Genomic DNA, 25,298 nt, shown 5'->3' with positions numbered 1-25,298 from the left:
ATCTGTAGGTGTGTCAGTTCCTGTTGTTCCTGTTAAGTCCCAGGAGAAATAAGTTTCTTGAGGGCTGAATCTTATCTTGGTGACTCTGAGCAAGTCTCCTAACCTTTCTCACAATTATAAGGAAGTAATAATCATTCATTACATTGTTGTGATAACTAAATACAATGATAGAACTTTCTAAACTATAATAAAGTGCTCAGTAGTTAATTCATTTCTTTCTTTTCTTTAGTTTTGTGGTCTCCATCATGGGTTTGATTCCCTGCTCACCATTTCTCAAGGAATTCAGGAAACATCTTATTCGCCCACGCCTCATTTTCCTTGTTTGAAAATTGGTCCTTTATTGTGTTCCTGAAATAATTAAATGAGAGATAGGTAAAACAATTAGTACTCACAACAGTCAGTACTCGACTGCTGTCTGTTATTATTTTCATAGTGTTTTGCTGTAGAGTGGGAGCCTAAAACTATTAAAATGAATTGGAAAAAAATTCTTAGCGTGGTCCTTCTAGTAAATAGATCTAGCTGATCACTGTTTTCTACCTCATGGTTGTCTTCAAACTGCATTTATGTAATAGAAATAAAAAATTGTTTGGAAGACAAAAGCCAGAAGGAATTAGTAACTGGAATTATAATCAAATAGGAAAGGTGTTTAACAAGGGTGAACGAGAGAATCCCACTGACATACTTATTTAAAATCTTAATTAGAGTTCTGGAAAAGGCAAAGTCATATGCTAACATAATGTTAACATAATTACATTAGGAACGGATTAGAATACTAATATGAGCTGAGGACCAATATAAAGAAATGTATTATAAACAGCTCTTTAATCTGAACAGTATTTCTAGAAAAGTAAAATAAAATTTTTAATGCAGCATTATTGCTTTCTCTTTTAAAATTTAAATTTTATCACTGTTAAATTTTAAGGAATCTACTAGTTCCACTAGGGTGAATAAAATAAATAGCAGCTGTCAATCCTTTCTGAGTTTCCCTGTCCCAAGGGCAATCACTCTCAAATGCTTTAGCTGATCCCCTGATATGTATATCTATGTCTCTAAATAATGTTTATGTGGTTCTGTTTTATTTTTTCAGTTTTCTTACTATGTGAGATGAGGATTTAATTCTCTTTCCTCTGTTCCCTCCACAGCAAAACGTCTGTACACTCCTCATTTCTCCATCTCCTGATATAGGGTAATCATTTTGGTTAGATAAATAGTGAGTATTCAGATTATAATAATTCTGTTTTCTATTCAGAATGGAGCTCTGTGGTAAGTCACTATTACTTTTTATTTCCTGGACTTTTGTGTGTGTATGGTATTCTCTTGAGTCTTATTTGTTTGTTTGTTTGTCTTATTCTATTTGCTTAGTTTTCTATGACTACTGATATTTATCACTATTTAAGTCCAAAATTTCCTCCAGCATAATTTAAGTCTCCTTTTAATATTTCCATTTTGTTCAATATGTTCATTTACACAGGAATTTGATTAACATCATCTTCTTGAAAAGCCTCTCCCCAAGTTGTCTGAGTGGCTTCACAGTGTCAGGTTTCCCTTTACTGTCATCCTGTGGATTCCCTGTCTCTCCACGGTGCAGATATCTTTTATCCTGGGTCTCTTCTTTCTCTTTCTGGCTTGCTCATCCTGCAACACATCCTCTGTCTACTAGCTCCTTAAGGATGAGTGTGTGGGAGGTTATATTTTTGAGAACTTGCAAGCCTGAAAATGTCTATTCTTCGGGCATACTTGGTTTATAACTTGAGTTAATATAGATTTCTTGGTTGCAAACATTTTTTTCCCTCATAAATATGAAAGTATTCTCCATTGTCTTCTATCTTCCAGAGCTTCTTTTGAGAAACCTAAACTCATTTGGATCCCTTAAACTTTTTGTGTTGCGTTTTCTTGCTGGAAACTTGTAGAACCTTCTTTTCAAACCCAGTGCAGTGTTGTGGGTCTATTTTAAGGAATTGTACTGGCTATTTGGTGCCCTGTCTTCAATTTTTCCTAAGGGCTCTTTTTATTTTCTGAAAAAAAATTTTACTTTGATTTCTGATTTCATGGATGTATTGAGTAAAATAAAAATCAATTACTTCTCTGAAGACATTAAGAGTTTAGTTACTGTAATTTTTTATGTACTTTTCTGCATACTTTCTTTTTTGTTTTTATACTCACCCGAGGACATTTTTGCATTTATCTTTAGATAGAGCGGGAGGGAGAAAGGGGGAAAGAGAGAGAGAAACATTGATGTGAGAGAGAATCATTGATGTGAGAGAGACACATCCAGTGGCTATTTTTCTGCATACTTTCTATTTTCACCATATTTTTTTCCATTTTTTTGTCTCTATTTTTTCATATTAGAGGCTGTTCTCAGATCTCCTCATGTTTGCTTGCCTGCTCATATTTAAAAGTGGGGGCCTCACCCTGTCAGGTTTGGCTCAGCAGTTAGAGCATCAGCCCGTAGACCAGAGAGTCCTGGGTTAGGTTCCTGCTAAGGGCACGTACCTCAGTTGCAGTTTGTTCCCAGCCCCGGTTGGGGTTGTGTGGGTGGCAACCAGTTGATGTGCCTCTCTCATGTCGATGTTTCTCTCTCTCTCTTCCTCCCTCTGAAGATAAATGCAAAAATGTCCTCAGATGAGGATTAAAAAAAAAAGTGGGAAGCCTCAAGAGGCTTGGAAGCTCTGAGTGAGCGGTGAGATATCTAACTGTGGGGTGAGTTGTCCGGGCATCTGTTGGGGAACCTCCAACTCCAACGCCATGTCCATGTCGTTAGGTCTTTTCTCTTGAATCTGTCTAGAAAAAGACTTGCCTAGTCTTCTGCCTGGAAGTAAGGGACTGGCTGTTATTATTCTGGGTTGAAGAAGTTGTTTTGCAATTAGTATGCATACATCATTTACTTAACTCCTCTGTTTTCTGTTTATTAAAAATATCCTCTGCTTTACCCTCTTCAAAGAGGAAACTGTTTTCTGCTGGGGTAAGGAAGGGCATTACCCAGCAGTCTGGAGAGATAAAGGAACATCTAGGAATCTAACTGCATCTCAAACAGCTTTCAACCACCCTCCTTATTTAAGCACATACCTGCCTTCTTTTGCCAGAAGGAGCTGGTGCCACTCATTCCTGAGCTATGATTATTTGGTGGTTTAAACTGACTTTGCTCTTGGCTTTTCCACTGCAAAAAGAGAATTCATTCTTTATCAGTTCTACTAAGTCAGTACCACTTGTTCTTCCATCTCACAGCTTCCAAAAAGTTAGTGCTGTTTCTTTTTTTTTTTTAATCCTCACCCGAGGACATTTTTTCCATGTTTTGTTCAGATAGAGTGGGAGGGAGAGAGAGAGAGAGAGAGAGAAACATCGACGTGAAAGGGACACAATGAGTGGCTGCCACCCACACAACCCAACCAGGGCCGGGGACAAACTGCAACCGAGGTACGTGCCCTTAGCAGGAACCGAACCTGGGTCCCTCTGGACCGCAGGCCGATGCTCTAACCACTGAGCCAAACCGGCCAGGGCGGTGCTGTTTCTTTATCGTTGTTGGTTTATGCCTTTAAAAACTCCCTTTACTATAATTTCAGTACAATTCAGGAGAGAGTAAAAAATGTGTGTTCAATCAGCTCTCTTTTATAATTCTGTTTTCTTTAGGTGAAAATCCTACATCTCGCCCAGCTGGTGTGGCTGTCATTGAGCATCTACCCATACACCAAGAGGTCGCCAGTTCTATTCCTGGTCAGGGCACATGCCCAGGTTGTGGGCCCGATCCCCAGTGGGGGGCATGCAGGAGGCAGCCAGTCGATGTTCTCTCTCATCAATATTTCTCTCTCTCTCCCTCTCTCTCTAAAAATCTATAAAGAAAAAAATATTTAAAAAAAGAGAAAATCCCACATCTTATTTTCTAGTTTTTGAAGTTTTGCAGCTGCCTTCAATTAGAAAATAGCAAAGGCAGCAGGCTCTGAGCATGCTGAGCTTGGTACCTATTTCCTTTCAATTCTGAAATCTACAAAGGTACTTTGGCTTCACTTACAGATTGTCTAATTAAAAATTATCCAAGTTCAGAACTAGTTCAAAGTTATGGGAATCTGATTGCAAAAAGCATTTTCAAAAGTACTTGGTATTCAAATAGTTTACTTACTGTGGTGGACAGAATAATAGCCTCCCTAAAATGACCATATTCTAATCCCCAGAAATTGTAAATTTATTAAATCACATGGCAAAGAAAAATTAAGGTAGCAGATGGAATTAAGGCAGCAAATCAAATTACTTTTAAATAAAAGGGTTGTCCTGGATTATGTGGGTGAACCCATGTTATCACAGTGGTTCTTAAATGTAAGGGAGAAGAAAAAGAGCAATGTCAGAGCAATGTGATGTGAGAGAGACTAGAGAGGCAACGCTGGCTTTGAAGGTGCAATGGGGCCAACAGCAAAGGAATGCAGGCGGCAGAAGAACACAAAGCTGGAAAAAGCAAGAAAACAGATCCTCCTCTAGAGACTCCAGAAGGAAGCAACCCTTCTAACACTTTGATTTTAGCCCTGTAACACTCATTTCAGAATTCTAACTTCGAGAATTGTAAGAGGACCAATTTGTGGTGGTGTAAGCCACAAAACATGTGGTAATATATTACATTAGCAATAAGAAACTAATATACTTACTATAAAATTTAAAAAGTGATTGTAATTTATATTCCTTTAAATTTTGAAGTTTTCAGCAAGTTGATTACATTTACTTTGCCCTCCCATTTCACACCCAGAGGCAGATTTCTATGGAGTTAATGAAGTTTAAACTTCAGGCCTCTCAAGTATGCAGGTGCCCTTGGAGCACTGGGGTTGTAGTGTTCCAGACAGGAAGCATTCCTGATAAATTGCCCAAGGAGACCTTAGAAGAATGGGATCTGGATCTTCAAGCTTCAGGCAATTTATGCTTTTATTCTAAATAATTCTCACGGTCAAACCTAATTTTGCTTTGGTAATATTATATTCTTTTTTAACCCTCACCCAAAGATATGTTTATTGATTTGAGAGAGAGAGAGAAAGATCAAAATGAGAGAGAAACATTCATTGGTTGCCTCCTGTATGCACCTGACTGGGGATCCGCCCTTAACCTATGTAGGTGCCCTGACCAGGAATCCAACCCGAGACCCTTTGGTGCATGGGATGACACTCCATCCAACTGAGCCACCTGGCCAGGGCTAGGTGGTCCACTTTTAAAATGTATTTATATAATCTACTTTCCAATTATCTTTTTAAAAAATTGGGGCAAGTTACAATTGGGTAACAGTTTGTGTGTGTGTGTGTGTGTGTGTTTAATTTATTTATTTTTGTTACAGATGTTTCTCCTTTCCCCATTAACACCCTCCTACCTGCTCCCGGCCTCCCCTTCACAGTATTGTTGTCTATGTCTATTGGTTATGCATATATGCATATGAGTTCTTTGGTATATCTCTTCCCTCCCCTGCCCTTCCTCTGAGGTTTGTTAGTCTGATCCCTACTTCTATGTTGTTGTTTTTAATCTTCACAGGAGAATATTGATTTTAGAGAGCAAGGAAGGGGGATGGAAAGAGGAAGAGGGAAACATCAGTGTGAGAGAGAAACATTCATTGGTTGCATCCCAACTGGGAATCGACCCACAAACTAGGTATTTACCCTGACCAGGAATCGAACTGGAGACGCTTTGGTGCGTGAGATGATGCTCCAACCAACTGAACCACACCATCCAGGGCAGTACTAATTTTTGTATAATGTTCAAGTAACTTACAATCAGAAAAAGTTCTTTAAGTGGTAAACAATATAAAAAGTGTCAATTTAAAATGGAGCTGTAGCTGCCATGACAGAGGAATTGCTTTGCATATCTCATGTCTCAAACATTTGGAATGTTAAACAGGACAAAATAACCTTCGAACTGGGCGTAAGCAACTTTGTGCCTTGTAAAAGAACTGTTTGCAAAGATAACAAGAAAGCAGTTATTATGACTACTGGACTGAAAATTAAAAATACATTGTTTAGAATTAAAATCACTGTGTTATCTGCACCAGTAGGAATGCCTTCCTTCCACTGACGCAGTTGTTCCCCTTCCCCTTCTCATAAATACCCATTGCCTTTGTCTCCTAATTGTAACATTATTTGGGTTTCTGCCTGAATCAATGCTTCCAGAATAGCTATTCTTATAGACCTCAATACATGCTTGCTGCCTCTCTCTCACTTTTAAAGGCCTTTATTTTTAGGTAACAATGTGTATTGCCTCATTTCATCCTCTTAGCAAGTCCAGGAAGTAGACGCTTATGGTTTCTTTACAGATGAAGAAAGTGAGACTCAAAGTGGGTAGTAAATAAAGAAAATAGAATTTGATCCCAGGGAGTCCATGTATGTAATCAAGATCTTCATGAAATGTCTGACAACACGGATAAATTAAATACTCTGTGTCATAGGATTTTTGGTTTCATTCCCTTTTCTGCACTCATATCCTGGGTGGTATGGCACAGTCCCATCACTAGCATGGGTTCCCTGGGTCAGTATTTCTTAGTGCTGGAAGTGATGGTCTGGGCATATGAGTATGAGTATATGTAGTTTGAAAAAACCCTGACCCCTCAGGTGATGTGTATAAGACCCATTGGAGGTAAGTTCTCCTGTGGAGAATGCTGTTATGGAAGAATATTTACTAATGTGGGGAAAATGAAACAGGTCACTAAATATATATATTATATGATCCAATTTTTGTCAATATTTCTATGTGTGTAAGATATTAACCAAACTGTAAACTGCAATTTTTTTCCTGTAACTTCTAAATTGTCTATATTTGCCATATATCAATTTTGTTTCAAGACCAAAGGGAAAAAAAAAACACTTTTGAGGAAGTAAACCCTCATGGAGGGTTATTTCAGGAAGCCCTTGGCTGATAAGTGGACGTCTAGAAGTCATTTGTGTTTGTTTCGGGAAGCTGTCAGCCCTTTACCATTTCTCATGCCTCCGAGAAAACAAAGATTTCTGGAGGAGCAATACAAATTCTGGAGAAACCTGGCTAAACAGGGAAGGCATTTTGTTTGTGGGAGGAAGCCAAAACTTTAAATATGTTCTTTGCTCAAATTTAGGAAAAGTGTTGAGTATGGAGAACAAAACCCTGTACGAACTTGTTTTCCTAATTTTGTCACAAGTACACATCATATAGTGTATACATGATATAACCGAATGCTCTTGTGTGTGTCTAGTGTTTGTTCTTGTGGCAGGAGAAGGAAGGAGAGCCTGACCTGTGTGGCTCAGTGGATTGAGCATTGCCCCATGGACTGAGAAATCCCGGTTCAATTCCGGCCAGGGCACAAGCCCAGATCTCTGGCTTGATCCCTAGTAGGGGGCGTGCAGGAGGCAGCCAATCAATGTTTCTTTTTCACATTGATGTTTCTATCTCTCTCTCCCTTTCTCTTTCTAAAATATCAATTAAAAATAAAGCATTAAAAAGGAAGAAGAGACCAGGGATCTTCTCTTATAAACTCTAATGGTGTAAAATGCATAGATATAGTGGAGGCACACTGCATGTTGCAGATGGAGTTAAACATAAAAGTTGCAAGTGCAGAGAAAGTAGAGGATATAATTTACAATCATGATCCTAACATAAAAGGCAGAGAAGATGAGGCCCCCACAAGGAGGAAAGAGGGGGTAGAAAGGCTTATGGTTTTGGGATATACAGGACAATCATGTTTTTGGCTTTTTATTCATGTCGAGGCCATTAAGAGAAACAATGCATTAAGGACATCTGGTATCATGCATTTATTCAACTGTTTATTGAGAAGCAATGAAGGAGAGGTATTGTGCTCTGTAGTGTCAGCAACACATCATTCTATCTTGTTGCTTTAGCTTGTAATCTCATGACCTAAGGTGGCGTGTCTGTGCTTCAGGCAGCAGAATGAAGAAAGAAAGAAAGAAAAAAAAAAAAAAAAAAAAGCCAGTACCACCATGTGACATTCCTTCCTATTTCTACCTACAATGAGATTGAAAAATATTCTTTATGTTTGGTAGCTGAGCATAAAAATATCAGTGTATCGCCCTGGCCAGTTTGGCTCAGGGGTTCGAGCATTGGCCCTCAGACTGAAGGATCTCAGATTCAATTCCAGTCGAGGGCATGTAAATGGGTTGCAGGTTCAATCCCTGGCCCCAGTCAGGGTTGTGCAGGAGGCAACCAATTGATGTGTCTCTCTCACATCAATGTTTTTCTCTCTCCCTTCCACTCTATCTAAAAACCAATGGAAAAATATTCTTGGGTGAGAATTATCAAAATAAAAATTAACTCTTCAAAAAAAATATCAGGGTATCTATTACCACAGATGAAAGAATGAATATTGGGGAACAACTAGTACCATGTACCACAAGCATCTATTCCTGGGTATCTAAATCTTGGCAATATTCATATTTAGGATGATATAATTCTTTTGGGTGTGGGGCATTCTGTGCATTGTAGAGTGAGCACCACCCCTGGCCTCTCCCATCAAAAGCATCCCTAGTAGTAATAACACACATCTCTAGATGTTGTGAAATGTGCCTTGGGAACACCTTCCCCACTCTTGTTGAGAAACTGTTCTCCTGTGTACAGGAACTGCATAGTCACCGAGTAGTAAACTAAAGCATAAATGAGATAATTTCAGACAGTGACATGTGTGTCAGACAGAGGATGCAGGATGTACTGTGTATGCAAAAGCCCTGAGGGGAAAATACTTGGCTTGTTCTAAGAAAAATCTGACCACAGATGTGGTTGGCAGGAAAAGTGGACTGAAATGAGGCTGGAGAGTAGGTGGGGGCCTGGTGAGGTTTGGGGAGTGCAATGGAAATAATTGGAAGACATCAAGCAGAGGGTGACATGATTTATGACAGCATGTACATAGGCAAAGAATAAGAGTATGTGGGAGGACTTCCGGTCAAGATGGCAGCGTAGGTAAATGCGGTATCGTGTCCTCCCACAACCACATCAAAGTTACAACTAAACTACAGAACAACCATCATTCAAAACCGCCTGAAATCAAGCTGAATGGAAGTCCTACAACTACGGAATTAAAGTAGCAGCCACATCGAGACTGGTAGGAGGGGCGGAGGCGCGACAGGCTGGTCCCACACCCATGTGTGGCGGATAAAAATCAGGAGGATACCTCAGCTGGGAAGGTCCTTCCTGAGGACTGAGGGGTCCCTGTCCCACACCAGGTGACCCGTTCAGGGTTCCAGTGCCAGGAAGAGAAGTCCCCATAATTCTGCCTGGAAAAACCAGCAGGAACTAAGGCTCAGGGAAGCTGAAGCGGCTGGAGCCCCAGGTAGCTCCTTAAAGGGCCCGTGCATGGCCCTGGCCGGTTTGGCTCAGTGATTGGACCGTTGGCTTTTGGTCTGGAGAGACCTGGGTTCGGTTCCCGCTAAGGGCACGTACCTTGGTTGCAGTTTGTCCCCGGCCCTGGTTGGGTTGTGCGGGTGGCAACCACTTGATGTGTCCCTTTCACGTCGATGTTTCTCTCTCGCTCTCTCTCCCTCCCTCCCACTCTTTCTGAACAAAATATTGAAAAATGTCCTTGGGTCAGGATAAAAAAAAAAGGGGACCCGTGCATGGACTTATCGGACTCTCTCCCTCTAAGCTTGGAGGGGAGGCAGCTCAAGGGGCACCAGAGACATACAGGGAAGAACTGAGCTGTTTGGCACTGGAGCGAGGGCTGGAGAGGGGGTTTTCTCTGGGACAAAGGTGCTGTCAGAGGCCTTTGTTCCTTTTGTGAGCCCTTCCCTGGGGCAGCAGACAGCCACCATTCTGGGACTCCAGCAACCTGGCTCACACTGGTAGCCCCGCCCTGCTGACTCCCTGAGGCCCAACTTTCTGGCCTACCCAAGCTGTTGCCACTTGCTTAACAGTAGGATTGGCCTGTCTTGGATCCTGCTTCAGGTTTTTCCTAAATTCTTTCAAACGAGCAGCATCTGGTCACAGCTAGCCCCATACCTCTCGTTAAGTAATACACAGAAACAAACACAGGGAGGCAGCCAAAATGAGGAGACAAAGAAACAGGTCCCAAATAAAAGAACAGAACAAAATCCCAGGAAAAGAACTGAGCGAAATGGAGATAAGCAACCTAACAGATGCTGAGTTCAAAATACTGCTTATAAGAATGCTCAATGAACTCAGTGAGAACCTCAGTGAACTTAGTGAGGGCCTCAAGAGCATAAAAAAGGGCCAGTCAGAAATGACGGATGCACAGTCAGAATTGAAGGAGGCACTAACTGAAATAAAGAATAATTTATACAGCTTTAATAGTAGAGTACGTAAATCCAAGAAGCAAACCATCGATTTGGAATATAAGGAAGCATAAAACGCCCAATCAGAACAGCATAAAGAAAAAAGAATCCAAAAAAAACGAGGATAGTGTAAGGAGCCTCTGGGACAACTTCAAGCGTGCCAACATTCGCATCTTGAGGGTGCCAGAAAAAGAAGAACAAGAACAAGAAATTGAAAACCTGTTTGAAACAATGATGGCAGAAAACTTTCCTAACTTGGTGAAGGAAACAGACATACAAGTCCAGGAAGCACAGAGAGTCCCAAATAAGATGAACCCCAAGAGGCCCACACCAAGACACATCATCATCAAAATGCAAAAGGTTCAAGACAGAGAATCTTAAAAGCAGCAAGAGAAAGGCAGCTGGTTACCTGTAAGGGAGTTCCCATAAGGCTGTCAGCTGATTTCTCAAAAGAAACTTTGCAGGCCAGAAGGGAGTGTGGCAAGACATATTCAGAGTGATGAATGAAAAGCAAGGACCTACAACCAAGATTACTCTATACTGCAAAGCTGCCATTTAGAATCGATGGCCATATAAAGACTTTTCCAGACAAGAAAAAGTTAAAGGAGTTCATCACCACCAAACCATTAAAATATGAAATGATGAAGGGTCTTTTTGAAAAGAAAATATATGAACAAACAAAATGGCAATGAATACATATCTATCAATAATGGAATCTACAAACAAAATGAACAAGTAGAACAGAAACATTCTCATAGATACAGAGAACATTTTGTTGCTTGCCAGACGGGAGGGGGGTTTGGGGAATGGGTGAAAAAGGTGAAGGGATTAAGAAGTACAAATTCATTGCTAGACTGACAAACTTCAAAGGGAAAGGGGTTGGGGGGTGGGAAGAAATAAACCAGAGAACTTATATGCATAACCAATGGACACAGACAATAGTGTGGGAAAAGGCGGGAGGGGGGCGGGAGTGGGGAGGAGGGGGTCAATAGGGGAAAAATGAGGAACATCTGTAATACTTTCTACATTCAACAATAAAGATTTAAAAAAATAAAAATAAAACACATATTTCCAAAGCAAAAAGAAAAAGAAAAAAAAGAAAAGAGTATGTGGAAACCAGTAGGAAGTTGTCACAGTAGTCCAGGTGACAAATGATGATGGCTTGGTTTGGCAGTAGCAGTGGGAATGGACAGAAATAAAATTGGAGAAAAAGAACTACAATAGGAGTGCTGTTTCCATACATTGTGAAATTCAGTCCGACCCATTACCTGTATATTCTGCATTAGTTTCCTAGTGCTGCTAGCAAATTATCACAAATTTAGTGGCTTAAAACAACAAATTTATTGTCTCATGGTTCTGAAGTCCAAAGTCAGTTTCACTGGTGTCCACAGGGTCACGCTCCCTCAGCAGGCGCTAGGGAAGAATCCGTTCCTTGCCTCTTCCAGCTCCAGCAGCTATAGCACTCCAATCTCTGCCTCTTGGCCTCTTCTGTGTGATAATACCTTCTTTTGCCTCTTATAAGAATACTTGTGATTGCATTTAGGGCCCACCCAGATTATCCAGGATAATCTCTCCATCTCAGGATCCTTAATTTAGTCACGTCATTTCCCATTTAAGGTAATATTCACTCTTTTGCCATAGAAGAGAATAATCCCAGAGGACATGGACATTTTTTGAGGGGTTGTTATTCGGGTCTATAGGGTTGAAATCACTTTTGGCTATGTTTGTTTACAGATCAAAGTGGAAAGCAACGCTGTGAAGGTAATAATGCCATTTAGTAAATTGATTAGAAAATGAAATGTTACAAAAAGAAAACTGAATCTTTGTAAGTGGGCTTTCAAGAATTCTTGGAAAGGTAGGCTGAAGGACAAAAAAATTCCGAAAGACTCATGGGCTTTATACATTTCATTCTTGATATTAGAATGCCTGAAAGGACTGATGTGTGTATCTATCTATATCGATATCTATATCTATGTGTGTGTATCAGTATACACACACGCGCACCCCCCTCCCACACACATATATTGTTAATGCTAATCTGAGGATATTTTCCCATTAATTTTGAGAGAGTAGAAGGGGGCTGTGGGTGTGGAGAAACATTTATGTGAGAGACACATCAATTGGTTGCCTCCCATATGACCTCAACTGGAGCTGGGGCTGGAATCTGCAACCCAGGTGTGTGCCATTGACCAAGAACTGAACCCGAGATCCTTTGATCCACAGGCCCATGCTCTAATTGCTGAGCCAAATTGGGCAGGGCCAGGCTGCTATAGTTACACATTGCATAGTGGGTCACTCAAACACAAGGAGTATCCCATGTCAGTAGGGCTGGGTATGGGCCGTTCAGCTGTGGTGAGACATGGATGGGAGGGAGAGTGAGAAAGCAGTGGACAGTGGAATGGGAATGCAGGGCCAGGCTATCCTATAGAGGTAGAGCAAAACAGGAGCAGGTACATCTAAGAGGCTGTGGTTAGGAGACCCAAGGGGGAAGCACAAATGTCACTGTAGGCAAGCCGAGATCCAGCACCAGAAATACAACCATGAGAGATCCTGGCAGGTTGGAGACATGAGGACAGTAACATAGGAAATAGTTAAGCTCCAGGCTCCAGATTGGGGGTTCATGGTCCTCTAGTTACCAGTACTGGGGCCCAAGATATAGCCAGATAAGCAATGAGGGTGACTCCTACCAAATCTTAGAGTACTTGGCTAGAACTTCTTAAGTGCTCCTTCCTGGAGTCCAGAACCTCAAGGTAGATTTGCAAGTAGGGAGAGAGTCTGACAAAGCTCTATGTAACTCTGATAGATGAGGACTCCTGTGTTTAAATTTGTGGGGGCAGCCTAGCCCTTCTAAGACATAAAGAAGTCATTACTGACAATAGAAAGAAACATAACTTAATACGCAGTGTAACTAAATCCAGAATATGTTTATTTTGCTAAAAGCCATCATCGGCAAGGAGAGTAATAAGAACTAACAAGCATAGTTTGAGGGGCAATTTGATATCATGATAAAGTACACATATTCTGAAGCCAAAGTCCCTGGTTCAAAACCTGGATAAATCATGGCAATATTTTGTTCAGCAAATTATAGCGAGTTTGTGTTTATAAAGACTAGAGTAATATCTGGGTAACCAGGACTCCTGAATTCTAGACTAACATCCTGGCCCTGAACCTAACCATGTTACCTTGGGAAAATGGCTCAAAAGTTTTAGGCCTCAGGTTGCCCATATGTAAAATAGAAGGTTGAGGTCTAAGATTACTTAAAGGTGCACTTTAAAGTGATCTCATGAAATCTTTCAATCCTCATGCTCTTCAAACACCTTCTCGTTGCTGTACAGTGTAAACAACTTTGAGAATCATGATATTATCTTTGTTTATATAGTAATCTTGATCTAAATGTTACTACTCCCATTTCGGAGATAAGGAAATGGAAGTCTAGATGGGATTAAATAATTTGTTCAAATCACATGGCTAAATTATTGCGAGGCTTGGATTAGATTTCAGTTCTGCCCATTCTAAAGCTGTGTACTTTCCATTTTAATGTATGTTATTTTGTCATTAGACTTTATTTCTGTATAGCAGGCCAGAATAACTTACTATCTATGAATTTACCCATGTAGCTCTAATTTGGATATTTCTCAGTTGAGACTTTGAACTGTCATTTGTTTAGTTCTGTCCTATTTCAACACTCCCTCTGTTTTCTTGTTATTTATGGTGCTGTCAGTCCAGATGGTCTAACTCCCATTTCTTACTCCTGTTAAATGTCTTCTACATGTCTTGTTTTCTAGCAGTAACTCCTACCTGAAAAAAAAAAAGTCTTATGTACTGCTCATTTAATCCATTTTACAATGAAAAAAATGTGTGAAATTGGTGCTAAAATAATAAAGGATAAACAAATATCAGGAAAATAAAAACTCTAGTAATTATTTTCCTTTTTCTTTTATATTTAGGTTTTCATGAGACAAGGAAAATAATGTCCATGTCTAAACACTGGAACAATCTAAATCATATTAATGCTGTAATCATTATCATCTTCTAAAGGAAACTCTAAATCAATATTTGAATGGAACAATGGTATTTAATATTTCGCTTTCAGAATATAGAAACATCTCAGAGAAACTGTGACACGAGTGTATGTATATTTGAGGTAATATTTGTATAATTAGTAACTCTGACAGCAATGGGAAATGCTTGCTTTTTGGATACGTTGTACATTAACATTCTGAGTCAAGAATTCAAAATTGCTGTAAAATAATTTTAGTTCAGTGCTGTCACTGTTATGCAAACAGATGTAAACTCCATTGCCAGATGAAATTTTAAAAGGCTGAATGCTTACTAATTGTATTATTAACACAAATGTCAACAAAAACAGCCTAACAGGTGAAGAAGCACAATAAAAAAAATATAATTATACAAACAGTTGTCTTATGAGAGTAAACCATAGTATGCTATCATCAGACTTTAAGGTCACTGTTTTTATTTTTTGTCCTCACTCTTCCCTATTAATACAGTGGCAAATTCTGATCATTTATCCTTATTTACTCTCTCTATGAACAAATTTGCCTATACTATATACTATTCAAATACATAATCATTATCATCATTTAATTAAATAGATTATTATTAGTGGAAACTCATCAAAGCTTTTAAAGCCTATTAATGGTTTCATGCAACTTAAAAATCTAATTTTGGAAGTACCTGGCTAATGACTTTTTATTTCTATTGGTAAACAGGCACCATACACCAGTGTTACTATGAATATCTAAATAATGTGTTTAATTTAACATGCTTATATTTTACTTAAAAGCCAGAATACAGACTTTACAATATATGTGAAACATCATCAAATATGGTGATAATGCCAATATAATATAGCCTACGTATGGCATTTAAAAAAATACTGGCCAGTCATAGTACATTTTTCTGAACTGAATTTTAAATTTTCTAGAGGCTAACATGATAACAAATTTATCATCTTGACTTGGTGCATCACGACCTTCTTTCATACAATTCACAGGCTTTTCTTGTTGCCTTTCCATAAACGATTCTGCAAGAAAAAATTGACTTATGTAGTTACAGCAAAGAGTGAGAAATAGATTCACAGATATGACAAGGGCTTTTTAAAAATTATCTTTTCTGTGTACAGTTATTAATTATAAGAGTAATCCAAAGTGAAATATGAATTAAGACGGTCTCAAATTTTTTTTTTTTTTTTATCCTCACCCGAGGACATTTTTCCATTTTTTATTCAGATAGAGCAGGAAGGAGAGAGAGGAAGGGAGAGAAACATCTATGTGAAAGGGACACATTGAGTGGCTGCCACCACATGACCCAACCAGGGCCAGGGACAAACTGCAGCCAAGGTACATGCCCTTAGCAGGAACTGAACCCGGGTCTCTGTGGACTACAGGCTGATGCTCTAACTGCTGAGCCAAACTGGCCAGGGCAAGAAGGTCTCAAATTTAAAAGACTAAAACACTGGTGGGTTTTGCCCTGCTGGTTTGGCTCAGTTGGTTGAGTATTGTGTTTACACTAGGAGGTCTCCAGTTTGATTCCTGGTCACGGCACATGCGTTGCATGCAGCAGGGGGCATGCAAGAGGCAACCCATTGATGTTGCTCTCTCATCAATGTTTCTCTCTCTCTCTGAAATCGATAAAAAATTTTTAAAAAATTGGTGGGTTTTACTAGAAAAAAATGTCTAGAGGGGAAAATAACACTCTAAGTTCTCCCCCCCTGCCCCGCCCTGCCTTAATCTATTTTGCTTTAGTTTCAGTTATATCGGGAAAACAAAATTTCTTTTTTTTTTTTTTTATCCTCACCTGAGGCCATTTTTCCATTTTTTGTACAGACAGAGTGGGAGGGAGAGAGAGGAAGAGAGAGAGAGGGAAACATCGATGTGAAAGGGACACATCGAGTGGCTGCCACCCACACGACCAACCAGGGCCGGGGACAAACTGCAACCGAGGTACATGCCCTTAGCGGGAACCGAACCCGGGTCTCTCCGGACCGCAGGTGGATGCTCTAACTGCTGAGCCAAACCGGCCAGGGCGGAAAACAAAATTTCTAAAATTCCCCTCTTGCAAACCCAATTAAGATTTTTTTAGGCAAAGAAAGAATGAAAGGAACCAAAAAACCCAGATGGGATGGCCTTTTGTTGTTGTTATTCTTCGGATATCTGCCAATAGAACTAGCTTCTCAAATTACAGTATACTCTTTACCGATCATGTTAAAAGATAACTATAATAGCCCTGGATGGTTTGGCTCAGCGGTTGGAGCGTTGGCCCATGGACTAAGGACTTGCGGGTTTGATTCTGGTCAAGGGCATGTGCGGTTAGGTCACCGACCCTGGTCAGGGTCACAGGAGGCAACCAATTGATGTGTCTTTCTCACATTGATATTTCTCTCTCTCTTTCTTCCTCCCTCCCCCTCTATCTGAAAATAAATAAAAAAAATATCCTTGGGGAGGATTTAAAAAAAAGATAACTATAATACATCACTTAAAATTAGAGGAAAATGAGGTGGAAATTAACCTTAAGAGATCATTTGCAATAAGAAGGTAAAAGTCTACCCTGAAGGGAAAAAATCTCATAAAATGGATTTGTAGTATTATTGTTTATACACAGGAAGTTCATCAAGATCTTGTTCAGGCTAAGCATCGATGCTTTCAGAATAACTTTAATAACATTAACTTTAAGCAACCAAATCAGAAGACAGGATTAGAGGAGGTAGTTTATATATATCTTACTTTAGATAAAAATCACAGCTTTACTGGAGCTGTTATTCTGGACGAGTCCCTTAAGTAAAGGTTGATTTTCCAAAATGAAAGTTAAAAACTGGCATGTGCTTATGCATTAGTGCTGCCAATGACCCTTAGGTAGTTATGTTTTTTCTTTTCTAGAAGAGAGCAAGTGCAAACAAGGAAAAGCAAAGACTACATGTTTTGAAGGGACTGTTTTCTAATATTTATTTAGTGTCTATAACAGGAAGGGGACCAGATGGGGAATTCCAAATGGGTTTAAAAGCTGCAAAGTGGACTTTTTTTATGGTAATTCTTTCTCCTCTTCCACCTCTGTTTCCTTAATATTTTATAGTCCCTTATTTTCTGACTATTTTATTTCAACTCTGGCCCTGACCAGTTTGGCTCATCAGTTAGAGCATTGACCAGGGGACCAAACTGTCGATTCTAGTCAAGGGCACATACCTTGGTTGTGGTTCATCCCTGGCCCTGGGGGAGGCAACCAGTTGATGTGTCTCTCGCACGATGCTTCTCTCTTGCCCTCCCTCCCTCTCCCACTCTATCTGATGATAAATGTAAAAATATCCTCAGGTGAGGATTAAAAAATAAAATATAAAGTAAATCAACTCTGTAAAATTGAGAAAGCTAAGTTTCCCAAAGAACTTTAGGAAATACATATATAATACAATTATTAAGGTTGGTTTGACAACAGAAGTAAAATTCATCAAGGACAATTTGATATAGCTTTTTACTGTATATGGTCTAAACTCAATCTTTTGATTCTCAAGTAGGATTCGGAATGTGAATATCAAAATGTTAAGAGTCACTTTTAAGAAAATTATCTAACCCAACCAGTGTGGCTCAGTGAACTGAGAGCTGTGTCATGGACTGAGAGGTCCTGGTTTGATTCCCGTTCAGGGCACATGCCCGGATTTTGGGCTAGATCCCTAGTAGGGGGCGTTCAGGAGACAGCCGACTGAGGTTTCTCTCTCACATCAATGTTTCTATCTCTCTCTTTAAAAAAATCAATATAAACGTATTTTAAAAAAACTTAAAAAAGAAAAAAGAAAATGGATCTCAGTTAATGACACCTAAATCTCAGATTATATACATGTTCTCATAATGGACAATGTGTCTGAGGAGGTGAGTAGGTAAACGGGAAAAAAATGTATCCAATCAAGAAATAATTACTAGCATTTTATGGCTACATTGAGCTTTCCTTGTTTAAAAATATTTAAAGTGCTTTCTTGCACAGGATCTGGTTTAATGCTCATAAAGTATTATAATTCTCATTTTAAGTAATGAAGAAGCCAAGGAAAATGGATGTCAAATGATTCACCCGAGGCTTATAGAAGTGGAAAAATATGGAGGTGAGAGGTTTTGCTTTTTCAGACATTTATTACAAGGGAGTGGTTTTATAGGTGATGAGAGAGTACACACACCAAACAGGGTGGTTTTCTGCTGAGATTAACAACAGCAGAAAAACACCACCACTCTTTGGGCTGAAGGAACAAGGGTGGAGACAGTGTTATGGATCCCACGAGTGAGGGCTACCAGATGGAAGCTGACGACTGGAACTGGGACCATGGAAAGAGATAGAGCTGTTACTGCAAAAATCCCTGGCTTTCCCCTTCTGCCTGCTTTCAGGCTTCTACCCATTGGCTGAATTTACCCCAAAGCCAGAGAGCAAGGGAGCCTAGAAAATATATCTCCCTGAGATATAGAGCAGAGAAGGAATGGGAAGAGAATGGATCCCAGAACACAGTCCAGTGACCAGCACAGGTCAAAGACCACAGTGGGTAATGATGGAGGTTCTGGGGATAGATTTTCTGACTTTGAATGCTATCAGCTTCTAGTTCAATGACATTGGGTACATTATATAACATCTCTGATTCTCATTTTCCTCTTGTACAAAATAAGGTATTAAAAATATTTTAATTTAGTGGGTTATAATGGAGGGTAAAAAGGAAAACATATGAAGCCACTAGCTAAGCTCTTGATCCATACCTCACCTTCAATAAATGTCACCCATCAAATATTTTAAAAACCTGGATACAAGCAGAAATTAGATCAAGGCCTAAATGTACTAGTGAATGGGACTCAACTTTCAGCATGGCACGCTGCATTATCTGGCATGGGGTCATTTTTTCAAAGAAACAGGTATAACAACTACTTTCTTGGGAAAGAATTACTCATTAAAGCTTTTTTTTTTTAATCCTCACCTGAGGATATTTTTTCTATTTATCTTCAGATAGAGTGGGAGGGAAAGAGAGGAAGAGAAAAGGGAGAGAGAGAAACATCTACGTGAGAGAAACACATCGCCTGGTTGCATCGACTGGTTGCCTCCTACAAGACCGGACCAGGGCCAGGGACAAATTGAAATTGAGATATGTGCCCTTGGCTGGAATCAAACCCTGTGACTCATTAGTCCACAGGCCAGGGCTCATTAAAGCTTTTTAACATCTTTTATGAAGATTGTAAAAGCTCCAAGGTGAACCCTTTTTCTGGGGGGAAAGAGGAGGGGTTAAGGAAATCTCACTGTCACATACATTCTTCAGGGATTAGAAGAATCATTAGCTGTTACCACAAAGAGGACATTCAGCAATAGCCACTGGCCATAAGAAAATGAGGGAATATTCCTGCTTCTCTTTTCTCCATTCAGGGATTTAAACACTTCTGACACTCTGGCAAATTCCACTGGTGTGTATCCTCAGTCTTGTTGAGTACAACCTGACCTCACAAATGGGAGGGGAAAACAGTTCTATTTCTAGGCAAGAGGCTTTTGAAGTGTTTCTTCACTTTCCATAGTGGATCTCGAAGGATGCCATGAAGTAATTCTCATCACGCCTTAGAGAAATCAGCAATATCAGGACCTCTGTTTTAGAGATGGGGAAACGGTGGTGGTATTGCTGAAAATCTAACTGCCCACTCCAGACACTGTGAACTGAGCTCTTGGTGTCCTGGGTTTAAAACAGCAGCGGAGTTACCCTTCTCTGCATTACCCTACTGTCAAGGTAGGTTAAATCAAACATGCAACTCAACTGGGAATATCAGATTATAAATGTGCTTGGGATTGCTTCTTGACTGGCTCTAAATCAAGGCCAAAGTGGCTGGTTGAGAATAAGTCATTCTTTCAGCAAAACTTGTACAAAGAAATTAATACTGATGATAATTATAATTATGATAATAACTATCATTTCTTGAGTATTTACTCCCAGTCAACCCAAGCACAATGCTAAGCAGCCTATACATTCTATCTAATACTCCCAACAACCCACTGAGCCAGGTGCTATTATTGTTCCGATTTTACAGATGAAGAAAAATGAGCCGCAGAGGGGTTACGTAACATGCTTAGGATCGGAAAGCCAGTATGAGAGTTAGTTATTTCAGGTCTGTCTGACTCTAAGGCTTGAGCATAGTACCTCCTTGCTTTAACCAGGCACAGTGCTAGACCTTGGAGACACAATGACCATTACAATGCAGGGAAATGAGTCCTGGAACTAGGGCTGCTAGTGTAGTGAAATAACTGTAGAGCTGTAATTGATAAAGAGCCTTGATGGAAAGCCACAGGTTGCAACATTTTAAGGATCAGTGCAACCTGCCAGCAGAAGAGCAAAGACCCTCATTCTTGGGAGGAAGCAGGAGGGCCAGGGCTGCCTGTGGAATGGTCTGTCCTCAGAATTCTCCCATACATGGTCAAAGTGTGGCTAGGAAATCAATTCAGGTTAGGGGCTGACAGCCCAAGAGGAAAGAAAAAGACAAACTCAAAATGGATGAATGTTGAGAACTCATTCTTGCTGGACTGGAGGGGAAGAGAAAAGAAAAATCTATGGTCCCAACTTTGTGACTTTAACAACAAAAAGGTGTTTTTTTTTGTTGTTTTTTCATTTATATATTTCAAATAAATTTTGTAGGTAAATTATGTATTTGAATGCCAATAGACTTTGTACTAAGATATCTAAAAGAGCAGGATAGAAGGAACAGTGTAATGAGGGACTTTAACTTTTGGTCTTATTTTGGCATGATTATAGCAAACATTTCAAATAGTAAAACTAAATTTTCCCATAGCCAATGTATTTTCCAATGCTGCCATTCGTGGCTCAATTCTTTTGCTTAAAAATTCACCAAAAACTAGAATGCTAAAAGTTAGCATGTCAGTTATTCTCTATATGATATGATTATCTTGTATTTTCATTCAATGGAATTTACCCTTTAGTAAATTCTAGCTTCCCTAATCACTTAACAAAGCCATGATTAAGTACAACTTCTTGATTTTGGAAAAGCAAATAACCCAAATAGTTGCCTTAAGAAATTACAATTTCAAAACATTTAGGCCCTTAATATGGATGTCACCCACCTGAAGTTCTGAGTGTTCTTTTAGGAGTCTGTCGTATTCTTTTGAAAGATTCTCTGATTGTATCTTCATTGTCATCATGTCATTTTGTGCCTTAGAAAGGGCTAGAAAACAATGAATATAATTTAAAATGTTTATTTTAAAATAATTTAAAAATTACAGAAAGTCTGCAAAACTTAGAGGACTCCTTTGTAGCTTTTATGCAAATTCACCAACTATTAATGATGTCTCTCTCCACACACACACAATTATTTTCTTGAACCATTTGAGAATAACTTACAGATATTATACCTCTTTTCTCCTTAATACTTCATTGTGTATTTCCTAAGAACAAAGGTATTCTCTAACATAACTATTACCAAATTTAGAAAATTTAACATCAATACAATACTTTTTCTAATCTACTATGCATATCCTAATCATGGCAATTGTCCCAAATATGTCCCTTTTATTTATTTATTTTTCACTTCTAGTCCAGGACCCAGTCCTAGATCAAAGATCTGCATTAAGTTGTCATATCTCTAGTTTCTTTTAATCTGGAATAGTTCCTCCATCTTAACTGCCCTTCTCTCCCCCATATTTAGTGACACTGAAATTTTTTTTCTTAATCCTCACCCGAGGATATTTTTCTCTTTATCTTCAGATAGAGTGGGAGGGAAGGAGGGAGAGAGAAACATCAACGTGAGAGAGAGACATTGACTGGTTGCCTCCTGCACGACTCCGACCAGGGCTGGGATGAAACTGCAAATGAACCAAATCTGTAACTCATTGGTCCACGGGCCAATGCTCTAACCGCTGAGCAAAACTGGCCAGGGTGTGACAATGACATTTAAAAAAAAACAGGCCATTTTAAAATTAACAGAATGTTTTTTATTTTTATTTTGTCGATGTTTCCTCATGATTAAACTCAGCTTATGCATCCCACTTACATACAAATATGAAATAAGTGATGTTGAACATCTTTCAAGATATCGTATCCAGGGACCCATCTACCTCTCAGTGGTTTTCAATTTTATAGTTGTTTTCCTTCTTGTAACTTAGAAGCAGTATGTGGGAAGATAATTAAGACTATGTAAACATCCTGTTCCTTGATAAACTTCACCTTTATATTTATCATCCACTGATAATTACATAAACCAATCTTCATTATGATGGTTGTGAGATGGTGATTTTGTAGCTTCACCAATCCATTCACATTTATCAGTCAGCACTCTACTATAAAGAAGAGCCTTCCTGCCCAGCCAGTGTGGCTCAGTGGTTGAGCACGGACTTATGCACCAAGAGGTTGCTGGTTTGATTCCTGGTCAGGGCACAGGCCCAGGTTGCAGGCTCGATCCCTAGTAGGAAGTGTGCAGAAGGCAGCTGATCAATGTTGATGCTTCTATCTCATTTATGTTTCTATCTCTCTCTCCCTCTCCTTTCTCTCTAAAAGAATCAATAAAAATTTTTTTTAAAAAAGAGCCTTCCTTTCTTATCCACCTATCCATCCAGTTGTCCGTCCATCTACCCATCCACCCATCGTATGACCTCATAGGTTCCTATTTTTTCAATGATTACTACACTTAATTTCCCATCAGATTTGGCCAGTGGAACCCCCTTCGGGCTGGATCCTATGTTCTTTGATATACTATCCCCACTATTTTTTGAGTACTTTACTTTTGGTACAAGATATTCCAGGTTCATCCTTATCAGAAGGGTCTGCTTTTGAAAAAAATGAGGGAAGAAAAGTATTTAATCATTTTTACTAAGGGGTGGGCAGCATATTTCCTTAAGAACAAAGAAAATCACTTTCTTATACAAAGCTGAAAAATATGGGGTTGTATACATGGCACTTAAAGACTTTATCTCAAGATGATACACAAAAATAGCTATATATTAGCCTTTGTTAACCATGAAGCTTCTAACTCAATAGATAAGACAGAAGTTTTAAAAATACAGCCCGGCCTCGCCGGTATGGCTCATGCAACAAGTATTGACCCATGTAACGAGGTCGCAGGTTGGATTCCCAGTCAGGGCACATGCCTAGGTTGTGGGTCTGATCTCCAGTGGGGGGCATGCAGGAGGCGGCCAATCAGTGTTCTCTCACATCGATTTCTCTCTCTTTCTTTCTTTCTTTCTTTCTTTCTTTCTTTCTTTCTTTCTTTCTTTCTTTCTTTCTCTCTCTCTCTCTAAAGTCAATAAAGAACATTTATTAAAATATCTATCTATCTATCTATCTATCTATCTATCTATCTATCTATCTATCTATCTATCTATCCCAGCCAGCACAGCTCAGTGGATTGAGCATCGTCCCATGAACTGAGAGATCCTGGTTCAATTCCAGGTCAGGGCACATGCCTGGGTTGTGGGCTTGATACTGAATAGGAGGTATGCAAGGAAGCAGCTTATCAATGTTTCTCTCTTGAAATACTGATGTTTCTATCACTCTCTTCCTTCCTCTCTCTCGCTAAATTAAAAATAAATACATATACAGGGTGGGGCAAAAGTAGGTTTACAGTTGTTTAGTATGAAAAATAATACATTAATTAATAAATAATACAAGAATAAACTTTGTGCTTTGAGTACTCACAACTATATATCTACTTTGCCCCACCCCTGGAATGTCCAGCCCGCAGGCCATGAGGCCTGTGAAATGAATACCAGCTAACATCGCATGCCTCACCAAATTAGCCTGACCAAATATAGCAGGCTAATTTTTAAGTTGATAATTTTGTATGGCCCAAGAATGATAAGATAAATATCCAAACAGCCCTTGGCAGAAAAAACGTTCCCCACCCCATAAACGCTAAACATTTAAGTCAACACATTATGGAGAAGCTAATAAGCAAATGTGTAGAAGGGAAGAGAGCATAAGATGGATTTAAGAAATTCTGGGAATCTAGAACTAGCTCTATATACAATTCTGCATATGTAGCCTTTAGAAGTTCTGTATTTGTAAATCTTTTGGGGTAAGAGTTTAAGGAAAGAAAGTGGCATTTATAAATTTAAGAGGCAGTTTTTTGGGGACAATAATATTATAGGTTCTATTTATAAACAATCTGGTTGCTTTTTCTCTTGAGAAGCCATCACATGGGCGTTTTTATATATAAATATAAGTCACTATTAACTAAAGTGCTTTCTATATCAGTACTTTCTAAACAATGTCAAATTAAACTTTCTGCACTGTTCTATATTAGCATTGTCCAATAAATGTTCCACATTTGTGCTGTCCAATATGGTAGCCACTAGCTACATGTGGCTTCTGAGTACTTTAAATGTGCTGGTGCAACTGAAAAACTAAATTTAAAATTTTATTTACTTTAATTAATTTAAATAGATAGCACAGCTTTATAATTTCTTCCATTGTACTTTGGTTAGATTTCGCTGGGACCACAGCCACAACATAAAAACTTACGTATTTGTTTTCAATTTGGGTTCTACAGGGCATCTGCTAGAGGCTACATGCAATATGAAACATGGTGTTATCTTCAGGACCTTACTAAAAATGTTTAAGAGCCTAGATTTCCAGTATATAAAAAGCAAAGACGACTCTACAACTTAATAATGTCTGACTAGCCTATAATGGTGGTTTAAAAGATATCGGTCAGGGAATTACATTGAACTGAGGTTGGTCTTAACGTAAAAAATGATTTATATTTAAATTACTGACATGAATAAATTACTTAGGAAATTTCATAAATCTTAGATATCAACTCACTAGTACCATCTTAAAAGATAACATTTTCCCCATGAATTGTTAGGAGAGAGAATGAGTCAGGTAGTCTTATGAATCTATAAAAGAAGCAAGAGTTTTAATCATAAATGGGTGCTATATTTTGTCAAATGCTTTTTCCCTGAAACTATTGATATGATCCTATAATTTTTATCCTTTGTTTTGTTAATATGGTGTACCACATAAATTAATTTGCATATGTTGAACCATTCTTGTGACCCCAGAATGAACCCCACTTGATCCTGATGTATTATCCTTTAAATTTATTGTTGTAT

General features: G+C 39.0%; 1 protein-coding gene across 3 annotated transcripts in view; it reads right to left on the bottom strand.

Annotated features, from left to right (window-relative positions):
• Positions 1 to 298: 298 nt before the first annotated feature.
• The window catches only part of DUS4L (dihydrouridine synthase 4 like), a 103,830-nt gene continuing 78,830 nt past the window's right edge, over positions 299 to 25,298 (bottom strand). Inside the window, exons 11-12 of one of the 3 annotated variants that reach the window (XM_036246981.1) lie at positions 21,315 to 21,415; positions 299 to 348 (exon numbers count right to left, since the gene is read on the bottom strand). In XM_036246981.1, coding sequence (XP_036102874.1) covers positions 310 to 348; positions 21,315 to 21,415 — 140 coding nt within the window. In that variant the 3' untranslated portion in view covers positions 299 to 309. Of the gene's footprint in view, positions 349 to 15,112; positions 15,268 to 21,314; positions 21,416 to 25,298 lie in introns of those variants that run through there. The other 2 variants (XM_036246982.1, XM_036246984.1) reach the window with 2 other exon arrangements.

The sequence above is a fragment of the Molossus molossus genome, unplaced genomic scaffold (assembly GCF_014108415.1).
Source record: "Molossus molossus isolate mMolMol1 unplaced genomic scaffold, mMolMol1.p scaffold_m16_p_7, whole genome shotgun sequence".
NCBI classification, from domain to species: Eukaryota; Metazoa; Chordata; class Mammalia; order Chiroptera; family Molossidae; genus Molossus; species Molossus molossus.
The sequence above is the reverse complement of the archived record's forward strand: the minus strand, read 5'-3'. Positions and strand labels throughout refer to the sequence as shown.